This window comes from Sardina pilchardus, chromosome 15 (assembly GCF_963854185.1).
Source record: "Sardina pilchardus chromosome 15, fSarPil1.1, whole genome shotgun sequence".
Lineage (NCBI taxonomy): Eukaryota > Metazoa > Chordata > Actinopteri > Clupeiformes > Clupeidae > Sardina > Sardina pilchardus.
This window is the reverse complement of record NC_085008.1, coordinates 8,824,211-8,835,613: the sequence shown is the minus strand read 5'-3', so window position 1 is coordinate 8,835,613 and position 11,403 is coordinate 8,824,211. Positions and strand designations below refer to the sequence as shown.

At 42.9% G+C, this 11,403-nt stretch overlaps 3 protein-coding genes across 3 annotated transcripts in view; 2 read left to right on the top strand and 1 right to left on the bottom strand.

Moving 5' to 3' along the window:
• Positions 1-4,795: 4,795 nt before the first annotated feature.
• On the top strand, positions 4,796-7,423 carry LOC134102544 (uncharacterized). Its single transcript, XM_062556677.1, has 3 exons — positions 4,796-5,016; positions 5,136-5,161; positions 5,311-7,423. The coding sequence occupies exons 1-3, from the start codon at positions 4,867-4,869 to the stop codon at positions 7,379-7,381; spliced, it is 2,247 nt and encodes a 748-aa protein (XP_062412661.1). The 5' UTR covers positions 4,796-4,866; the 3' UTR covers positions 7,382-7,423.
• Positions 7,424-8,016: 593 nt separating this feature from the next.
• med8 (mediator complex subunit 8) lies at positions 8,017-10,545 on the bottom strand. The gene is made up of 7 exons (XM_062556679.1): positions 10,393-10,545; positions 10,028-10,149; positions 9,622-9,766; positions 9,330-9,470; positions 9,000-9,087; positions 8,572-8,811; positions 8,017-8,236 (listed from the first exon to the last, which is right to left on the bottom strand). Exons 1-7 carry the CDS (start codon positions 10,396-10,398, stop codon positions 8,166-8,168), a joined length of 813 nt encoding a protein of 270 aa, XP_062412663.1. The 5' UTR covers positions 10,399-10,545; the 3' UTR covers positions 8,017-8,165.
• A 348-nt stretch (positions 10,546-10,893) lies between these two features.
• szt2 (SZT2 subunit of KICSTOR complex) overlaps positions 10,894-11,403 on the top strand; it is a 114,601-nt gene continuing 114,091 nt past the window's right edge. The window contains exon 1 of the mRNA XM_062556676.1: positions 10,894-11,030. Within this exon, the coding sequence (XP_062412660.1) occupies positions 11,007-11,030 (24 nt within the window). The 5' untranslated portion in view covers positions 10,894-11,006. The remainder of the gene's footprint in view (positions 11,031-11,403) is intronic.

Sequence of the window (11,403 nt, the reverse complement as noted above, 5' to 3'; positions counted from 1 at the left end):
AGCGCTCCACACTCGCTCCCTGAGTCGTTTATATCATGTCTCATATCAGTGACCCCCGAATGTATTCTCTGTGTCAGCGTTAGCATAATGCATGCAAACATGTCATATCGATGCCAGCGCGGCGCGCCGAGGCTAGCGGGGCGGTCCATATGATGGCGCGGCTGCCCCAGGGGAGGGCAGTGGGGGGCTGAGGGACGGCCACACAGGGCCGGGCAGGAGAGCCAGGGCTGCAGGGCAGAATATAATGGACCCCTCTTTTGTTCCAGCCCCTGTCTGCATGGCCTGATCATCTAGGACAGTGTCTGATAGGGGGGAACGACGTTAGCATTCGCCTCCTGAAGGTCAGGGGAGATGCAAATATTGTCCCACTTTTTTTTTTTTTTTTGTCTTTCTCTCTCTCTCTCTGTCTGATGATTGCGAGAGGTTTGCGCTCCAGGCCGTTCTTTCTTGTGAAGAGAACGTGCAAGTCTTTGATGACAACAAAGGCTACACACTGATGCGGGGCAAGGTGTTTGCTTGAGGACAAGAAGGTGAAGAGTCAGAGGAGGAAATAAGGAAGGAGGATGAAAGGGACTCACTTCTACTCGGGGTGACATACACATTTTGAATGACCCCCCCTCCCCAGCCCTTCTTCTTCCTTTTCCACTGGGACGGATAATAACTCATGTGTTGCTGTGGGTCCAAGATAAGAGAAATCAACTTTACGGCTGAATTTCGAAGGAGTTCTCGGACTGACTGTGCCACCCACGGATCCATAATGAATTCCTCTGATCCCCCCCTCGCTCTCTCTTCCCCAACAACTCTGCATTAAAGAGACATGTTCCATTGCATTTGGGGAAGATATGTGTCTCAGTGTGTGGTGTGTGGTGTGTGCATATATATATGTGTGTGTGTGTGAGTGTGTGTCACTGCTGGCTTTCATGCAGCTTAAGGAGTGTTTTTCTTCAGTTTAAGAATCAAGGAAACATTGCCAGTGGTTTTCAATGTGGGTGTTCCGTGTTACACTTCCCCGCTTTGCAAGAGTTGCCTGGAGGTCCCCTGTGATAATGAGCCAGATTTCAAATTGATTTTATACATCACAGCTATACCTTGAAAGAATATTCCCAACAGAACACCACATCTGAAGCGCCAAGCCATTATATCTTTTCAAAACAGGAATGTTTAAACAGGATGTAACCAGTGTATGTTAACTGCATCAAGACGCAAATGGATGTACCAGTGTCATAATTACCATTGTTAAATAGGGGGGACAGTTCGGGGCAGAGATGGAGGACAGAAGAGGATTGCTATGGTGAATTTCTGATGGAGATCTTTCATATTGAGAGTACAGTCTTTGTTTCAGTGGGGCCCCAAACCGACACAGTATCCCAGAGAGAATTAGTCCTGTAGCAGAGAAGCATTCACAGCAGCGCAGCACCTTTTGAAGAGTGCCATTAACGATGAGGGAGGACATTCATGTAGCCTACTTTCAAGTCATTTTAAACATTCTCTCGCAGTCCTTTGATGCGTTCCTTTTTTTTTATGAGCTGCGAGAAGACAAGTCACTTCCGTCGACCATCCAGAGAATGAAGCTGAGCCGTGTCGGATGGTTGTGTGTGAGCTTGCGTTACAGTTGTTTCTCTGAGCTCAGACCAATGATTTTTTTTCCCTCAGATAGAGCGAGTGAGAGAGAGAGAGAGAGAGAGAGAGAGAGAGAGAGACAGAGAGAGAGAGAGAGACAGAGACAGAGAGACAGAGGGAGAGGGAGAGAGGGGAAGGGATTGGGGGTTCATCCTGGGAGTGCACATGGCCAGCTGTAGCTGAGGATTTTTCCGAAGAGCTTCACATCTGGGGCTCGGGGAGAGCAGGGGAGACGTAGCGGGAGGCGGCTGTCACTTTGAGTTTCCTAACCGTCCCCTGCGTAATTCCATTCACTGCCTGCAACCCGGGAGGCTCCGCAGGCCAATGCCACATGGGAAAATGCCTTTGTTGAAATGTAAAAAATGAATTATCTCTGAATCAGAGACATAGCCTACTAGAGCAGTAAATAAGTCATTAGTATCTTGTTGTTTTAAAGCAAGATTGCATAATTATTTTCTAATATTCTGTATTGCTGTCAAGAGGCTGATGGACTAGGACATGAATAAACTATGCCATGACTATCATTTGAAACAGTTCTGCCTCAGCTATATTGCTAATCCATTAAGGAACAAAAATAAGGCAATATGAAATTGAATCTTATTTTATAACTAGTGCATAAAACTATAAGGGCATATTGGGAGTCCAAGATATTGTGACTACGAATGCATATATTAATTCATTAATTCCACAAGGATGTGAAACTTGTAGTATGGTACTATGGCCAAGTCACTAAACTATGAGATGCTGCTGACCTCTAGTGGGCTGATTGTGAAGGCATCATATGGCCTTAATGGTCCATAAGGCAAGACAGCTGAGATGCAGGCCATCTAAGAGGTAAAACAGATATAAAACACAATACACAAAAAACGAAAGTTGCCAACAGAATAAATTAAACATAGAAAGATATACTCTCTCCTGACATTTTCCTTCATCTCAGAAAATGCAGTGGGAAATTGGGAATACTTTCAATTTAACAACATGCCAAAAGCCTGTAGGGAAATTCATAGCCCATAAATAACATTTATTTGAATATGTTAATTGTATCTGCCAGTGGCAGTCGTAAAAGTCGTGGGCCAATTTTTCCTTTTGGAACTGGAATAAAAAACCTTGTAGAGTGCAGTGCCAAGAGAGAGAGAAAAAAGTTTGCATCCCCGGGCTGTGACTTTTGACAACCAAGGGTGGCTCCATGCTGTGAGGGTTTGGCTCAGAGGTGCTGAATTCTGAACAAGATCCAGTAGCCTACTCTAGAGATGCTGTAAGCAGTCTAAGCAGAACCACGTGCTCCTGAGAAAAAGAGAGATGACGAGTCGGGTAGAATGGGGGAGAGAGAGTGGAGAGGGAGAGAAAGAAGAGAGAGAGGGAGAGATGGAGAGAAAGAATCTGGAGAGAGAAATGGGCTAGAGAGAGATGCAGACATGAGGGACAGCTAGAGAGACAGAAGTTGGGAGAAAGAGCAAGGTTAGGAGCTAGAGGAGTCCAAAATAAGAGGGGGAGAGAGGGAGAGAGAGAGAGAGAGAGAGAGAGAGAGAGAGAGAGAGAGGGTGTAAGTAGGTCAGCCGGCGACCTGTGCGACGGCGTAGCGGGGAAGCGGTCATTGTTCTTGGTCGCGGCGCGCGGCGAGCGGTGTGGCCCAGTGGGACGGGATTGGAGTGGACAGACCACGAGCGGCGCGAGGCCCCCCTCACGTCAGCACTAACTTCCTCATCGTCTCCCTTAACGACTCTGACATTATCAGGCCAGACCGCGCGACGTCCGGCCAGATTACTTTCAGCGGCGAGGCGCTCCCCGTAATGGACAAAATACAGCCGGGGTGCCGACAAAGCGCCGGGCCCTCGCAGCGGTGGCCGCTCAGCATGACAGTGCAGCCGGTGAAATGGCAGGATTGGACTGCTTACTGGCTGCAGGCTGTCAGCGGGGCACCCCTCCCTCCCCTCCCCACACACACACACACACACACACACACACACACAACAAAATCGCCCAGCCCACATGATGTCAGAGGCGTGTGTGTCATCAGTTGGATGCAGATTCTAACTTCAAACAGATGCTTAACTGCTGAGTATAGATGGATGTGTTTTCATGATTTCCTTAAACCCTCCAATTTCGAGATTGTTTGGCTGCGCGAAATATATAAAATTTCAACTATATCAAATAATTGCATAGGTCACTATATTTATCACTTTTAGTAAATGAGCTAGACATAAACACACACACTGATGAACACACAATCAAAAATTGGCACATTTATGAGACCATCCTCCTTGTTAAAGCCATAGCGAAGTTGTCCTGCTAAACAGCAATGTATTTGGCCTACAAATTTACAACTGTAGCCTAAGTCTTTGAATGTCACCCAACTTAACTCCAGCAACCTCTCACTCAATCAGCCAAATCCCTCACCACATTCGCAAAACTTCAAACCGATTGCAAGCCTTTAACTGATTGAGTTTTTTGTCTGAATTTGTGTTCAGAAATATGGTTTACAGTAATTTATATTACATATTACATTAAATATGTGCAAAGTAAGAGCAGCATATCTTGCACTTATAAGGCTACATGACACATATTCATATTTATTTTATGTTACTATAAACTATACCACCTTCCTAACTGTATACTACTGTCTACACTGCACATAGGTCTTATATAGGCCTACTGTTTATACTGCATCGTGTGTCTATAGGCCTACTGTGTATCACATTGCACTTTTCTGCTTTTTTGCTGGTTCGATGCACACTGCCTTTATTTGTCTCTGTAGCCTACTTGTAGGCTACTCTGCACAGTGACAATAAAGTTAGATGAAATCTAATCTATCATACAGCACTATTTGCAATATTAGCTTTCACAGTTTACATTCTGCCCCTAGTTGTGATTACTGACATATTCAGTATAATGCAATGTATCATTCATTAGTCTTTAGCATGTTTGAAAATGACTGAAAAGAGAGTGGGCCTATGTTTCCACTGTGCCACTCACACATAACATAATTATTTGACCCGTGTAGCCATATTGACCAAACACACGTAGGCTTAGTTACAATAAGACTGTGTGATGTGAAACAATATTGTTCAACAACTTTTGTCAATCAATATCGAATGTACATCCATTTAGAATGCCAGACTTTAGTCTGAGACATCACAACCAAGTTGCGATTTTTAAATATTCGAGAGCAGTTCGAAATTGATAGCCACAATTATAAATGGATCGATAGACAAAATAGGGGTCGGAATAAGCAGCGGCCGGCGGAACATGTACTCAAAATACCAATATCAAGAAGATGATATCCTCCGTCAACTACATTTCTTATGTACCGATCCAGAGTATCGTTGGAAAACGGCCACATGCGTGCTCTCCCTCGTTGTAATACTGTCTTGGTTACTCGGCAGATGGCGTCAGGGGGTGCGTAACCAAGCTAGCTCATTGATTGCATTGGAGTTGAACTGCTGTTAACGAGCTCATGTGGAATTTGCTGTGGTTCATAAACATATATAAACTCAATTATGGCTTGTTGTTTCTAGGATGAAGACGGCTGTGATCCAGAATCGTAAGTAGCCTACTATAACGTTAATAATAATTTGTTTGCGGGTCTGTGATAGAAAATTAGGCCTAGGTGAGTCTAAACTTGCAAAATTGGATTGCATTATTTTAGACAATTTCCCCAAATGTTAATGTTGCCTCTGTCTGTTTTCTCAGAGATCTGCTGGGATATGTGTCCTCCCAAATGATCACCTTGAACACAGACTGTGAGGAGTTACTGAAAGAGATCCCAGCGAATATTGTGAATTGTACAACGAGAAAGAAAGTCCACAAGTATGATGCATATTCCAGTCAGTCTGAAGATTCAGATGTATCAGATTTATTCTCTCATAATCCAGTACTTTGGGAAAGACTCAGTGGGCCTACCCAGAAGTCAAGGAGAGGCCAAATGTTCTTACAACAAAGTTATGACTCTACAAGTAGTGAAAGTGAAGAGATGAGCCAGAAGTCTGGTGTAGGCCTATGTGTATCAGACTGTTCCATTTCTACCATCTCAACAAATAATTCTCCATCATCCAGCCTTTGTCCCACAAGCAGTGATAGCAGCATGTCAGATGAGATGTCCGAGTCTGACCAGAGCTCACTCACCACCATCAGTACAGTAACAACGGTATCATCAAAGCGTGTTTTGAAGGTCAGTCGTCAGAGGCAGTTGTGGAAACGTGCTATATTGTTTGTCCGAATTGTGGTGATGCTGCTTCCGCAGAGATTAAAACAGAAAAAAGATGTGCCATTTCAAGAATGGAAGGGAAAGGAAAACATGACTTGCTCTGACACAAGTGTGATTTCAGATGACAGCCCTCTCGAAAGCACCAACAACAGTTTTAATCATAAACGGGCGATGTTTGAGAAATATTTGAAAAAAGCTGAAGCTGGTAACAAACAGCCAAATCCCCTTATGCCTAATCAGTCTCCACCTGTTGGCCAGGCGCAAACAGACCTGAAAAAAGAAAATGAAATGAATAGCATGGCAGCCACGGCTGATAGACCGTCTGTTCTTGCATGTCTTGGTAAGGAGGCGACAGCTGCCCTGGAACGGTCTTTAAAACGCAATATGGGGAACGCTCACCTTCAAGATAAGGTTCTGCTGACATGTCACAGTCAAGATTCGCATGATAATGGATCACCTCCACCATCTTCCTCTGAACTGTGCAAGGCTCTTGAACCTGAAATCACACCATTCCACTCCAGACACTGTCATGGTGATGAAACAAAAGAAAATGTCACTGCCAGAAGACCACATTTTTGTGTTTTTGCTGATCAACATCATGAGAAAAATTACCAGACCAGTTTCTGGGATGTTAAACCAGTTACCATGGCAGCAAATTACCCAAGCCTGAGACTGAAAACAGCCAATATAAAAGACAACAGCTCTCAAGAGGACTCTCAAAAACCCAATGGTCCAGTTAAGAGAAGAGGGACTTACAAAGACATGGTTGATGGCATTATCACCCTGGGAGACATTGGTGTGGAACTGACAGACAAGCAAAAGTGCCAGGAGATAACACTTAGTCAACAACAAATTCCATCTGGGTCAGGTCTCAATAGCTCTTTGAAGAGTGCCAGTGAACCAGATCTGTGCTCCCTCTCTAGAAAAGAAAAAGCACAAGAGGTAGACAAAGTAGCTCTTGACCGGATCAACCTGAACCAGAGACAGAAGTATTGGGAACAACAGATGAAAACACCCACACTGTATCACAAGTCCTTACAGATGTCAAGTATCAATGGCCATGATCAGTCATCATCCAAGAAACATTTAGACAAAGAAACACCACCACTGGAAGAAGCCAGATCTCTTACTTTCACAAAAGGCGTTACAAACAAGCTGGAGTTCAACATCAAACAGAAGGTGCTGTACCAGCTTATGGGTCTTCCGTCGGTGGTGCAGAGATCTTTGGATACCACCATGAGAACATCAAATGTGGTGAAAGATTTGAAAATGCTTCCTAACACAAGTGAAGAAGAAACTTCGAGGAAGCCTCGCCAGGAAAGAACTTCTCTCCAGAAGTGGAATTTCCCAAAACGTGTTGTGAAATCACTTAAAACTTTTGAGATGCCTAAAGCTATGGGCCTCAGAAACCTCTCTCTTGGCAATGACAAAAAAACAAAAAAATCGAAGATGCCATTGTCAAATGACACTAACCAAGGCCCAGCCATTCAGGCCAGTTGCAAGAGATCTGACATTAATACAGAGACTGGCAACCCTAGTCATTCCTCTAAAACATGATTTAAACAAGCTTGTCCAATATTTTTTCATTAATAAATAAACATTGATGCATCCACAGGTTCTGAGTCTAAATATTTCATTTTGACTTCATTTGTAAAAATATATATGAAAAGCTACAGAGTTATGATTATGATTATTGTCATAAGGTCAGAGGGTTTTAGGATAACAATATGTGAGTTGAACATGTTATCAACTAGGTAGAGGGGATGTCTGTTGAACTTTTTTTTTTTTAATTATGCTTTGACGAGCCTAAAATATAAAACATCTAGCTTTGTGTACACTAGTTTTGTTTACTACATAACCCCAGATGTGTTATTCCAAAGTCTTTAATTTTTCTATTTTTCTTTCTTTTTCTAATAGTTAGAAAAAGAAAGGCTCATAAAAAAGTAGGCCTTCCAAAACTTTTGAACAGCAGTGGAAATAAGAAATATATGACACATAATTTAGAATATTATACAAAGATTTTTTTTTCAGAATGTTCCTACATAACTGAGACTGAATAAGATTTGTAACAAAAGGAATTTAGTCTGCACAAATTATCCATCATCCCCATCTAGTGGACAGACTTGGTGGTTGCATTTATTTGAGGGTGTCATGCTAAATCTATCCCACAAAAACCACACGTTTTTACAAAGAACAATAACAACAATTTATTCAGAATTCACAGAAGATGATTTAAAGTAACAACAACAACAACGAAAACAACAACGAAAACAACAACAATTCTGAAGAACCCAACACAGTCCTGTCATTTTTTACCCACCAAAGCATTAAGTTGTGAATCTCATCTGTTGTATGGGTGCATTGAACCTGAGGCAGACTTGATGTTCGTCTTAATGCTGCTTGGCATTTTCCCTGTGTGTGAGAAATCAGAAGGCACATTTCAGAAATTATGGATGATAACCTAAAGGTGATGGTACTTGGGGGAACCTTTTGAATAATTTTACTAGGCAGCACACTTTCCCATTGACAATGACATTAGGCTACATTTTTCATCATCTCTGGTCTGGACTCAGCAGTAATGCATCCATTACTAGCAGACATCCAGGCACCATTGCTCAAAGAGTTGCCCCATGAATCATCACCATTAGCCTCTAGAGGTCTCCATCACCTTTGACTGAAGCACTTGGTGTGAATTAGAATGTTAACAAAGAAAACAGAAACATTTAGGATTCCACAGAGTTCCATACCAGGCTGTCCAGTCTGCTGGGAAGACACTGGTCCTCCAATGTTTCCCTGGTGGCCAGAGCCTCCGCCAATAGTGACCTGCTGGAGGGTTGGACCGCCACTCATCATGTTCCCCTGTCCTGGGTGTCCAGGGACCACAGGCCCGGGAGGTCTACATTTGGATAGGTTCTTCCCGAAGCCCACTGCAGCTACCAGTGCAGTGGTGTCAGCAGGGTTGAAAGATGGCTTGTTCTGACGTAGAGCTGGAGGGCACAAGGAACAGATTCTGATGCCTTATATAGTACACAGTGCTTAAATGGAGTTTGAAGCATACAACATTCACTAGTTTATATAAACTGTGAACTGTGGATGATTGTAATACAGTACATTGTAAAACCTGCAGGCTTGCTATGCAAACTGTAACTTCCTACCAACGTATGAGGATGGGTACCTGCATTCTCTGAATCACGGTCTTCTCTTGGATTGTTCAACTTCTCCAGTAAGCTTGAACAAAGTTTGTTCAGTGTCTGGATCTGTTTCTGATTTGAGAAAATGGTGAGGAATGCACAATGAATGAATACAACAATTCAATAGCAAAACACAGTTTTTTTCGTTACCAATGCCAAGTCCAACATGTACAGTACATCTGCAAAATTAATGGCTGTAGAATAAGGTGGATGCCAGGATGGAAATCACATGATCTTAGAAACAACTCCCCATGCCATGTCTGCTCAATGTCAATGAAGACAGTGCAAAACAGCTGTTTATTTGTTCAAGTTACCTGCGCAGCATCTGGTCCAATTCTGACAGCCTCAGCATTGAGCTGCTTCTCTTGCTCCTCTACATCAGGGTCCGGTTTGGTTCTAAGATGGTCTGGCACAATCTCATGACTGAACACGGGCACACGCTGCTCTGTCAGTTTCTGAGGTAGGAGGTGGAGGGAAGAGTGTGTCACAGGATTGCATTTAAGCCATTAGGATTGTTATGGAACCATGACAAAAATGTAAATATACCCCCTCCCCCCCTCTCTCTCTCTCTCTCTCTCACTTACTCACTCACACAGAAAAACTTACAGCGAGGTCTTCGTCTCGGTCTGGGGACAATAGAAGGGGTATAATGACTTGGTTCCGAAATGATGGGGTTTTGTCATTTTTCAAAAGCTTATTGATTGTGTTGAGCTGACCAGACAAGAGTGCAAAATTGTCCAGCACAGAAGGCCTAGAATGAACATAAACATAACATTCATCAAATGCAACATTGCCTCTTCAATCGCACAACCTTGCAGAATGCCTAACGTTATATGACAAAAATAAATAGGCGTCACGCTATCTGGTCATCGCTGCTACTGTTCCCAGGAATGACTGGAAGTCAGTAAACACGGTAAATCGAAGGCTCGCGGTGACCAAGAAAAGTATTGTCGGAGAGCATGCCCGTGCCACACACATAACATGATCGACAATCCTATTTGATGATAGTTACCATGTTAGCCGTTCATATTCATTCTCCAACTTGTAGATAAAACTCTGCAGAGAATTTTTCACATGGGCAACTCTGCTGGTAAGCGATTCAACGGCGCCTTCCAACTGCTTCTCTTCACGTTGCTAGAAAGAAGGCAATTAGTTATCATAACACTTATTTTTCGTTATGTTTCCACTTCCTTTCAACTACTATGCTAACTAGTGAAGCTGTCTAGCTACGATGTTGCGCTGAAGCCTTTCGTAAGAGCAGTGGTGAGAACAACCAGAAGCTAGCTACTAGATAATATTAGGAGACTCACACATGTCAAGTGCACGAAATTGTTACAAATTATTTCTCAAGCACTACATTATTGAACACATTCTTACCTGCATTGTAGACTAATAGTTTGCGGCTTTCAGCCACAGTGCTCGTCAAAGCGGATGTAAACAATTGGTGTAACAGAAATAGGGCCCGTGTCGGAATATTATACTCCTATTAGTTCCACAACAAATAGTTGAAGGAGCCATTACATTTTTTTTTTGTATCTGTTTTTGTTCGTCATACATTATAATATGAGTAGAAAAGACTCAATTGAGTATGCCAATTAGTTCGAGGACCAATAAGTGTTGATATAGTTCCCCTGACTTCCCATTAGGAAAACACAGAGAAGCCAAAAACCCACTGATCAACACCTCAAGTATGAAATGCTTTTCATATGCCTGCGTTGTGTCCAGTTTACGCTAGTGAGACAGTCACACTGAAAACCTTAATCGATGTAACTTAACAGAATCAAAAAATGATTTGATACTCCCCAAATATGTAGTTGTACTCCGTCTCATTTGAACGCATGGACACTTCCGGGTCATCGTGCAGCTTAACCAAATAAACAACAATTTCTGAGACCACTGCAAGCGAAAGCTTAGTCTAACCGATATAAAGAGGGTGTCTGTCATCAACGGATCCGGACAACGGATCTGCCAGTAATGCACTACACCAAGGCATGGCTGAAAGACAGGACAATGAGGTAAGTTTTGATATTCAACTTGTTGGCCAACCGGCCAGGTTAACTTCATGTCATAATGTCATAACAGCAGCCACCCTGCCTGCGTGTCTGTTTAGTTGTAGTCTCCTAGCTTGCCAAGTTGCCACTTGAAAAGCGATTTGGACATATGACTGCACTAGTGTCTTTGTGTTTCGATTTCAGTTGTTCGTCAATGCAGTTTCTCTGTTGCTTAAAAATATATGGTTATTTACGCTACATTTCCGATTAATGTGATCAAACGAGTTAACGTGGACAGAGTGACACACACGGGACGAGGAGAAAAGCTTGTCAGCTATTTAGGTAGCTCTCGTTTGTCTGCATCTGTGTGTTGTTTTCTAACCACTCCCTTTGTGGA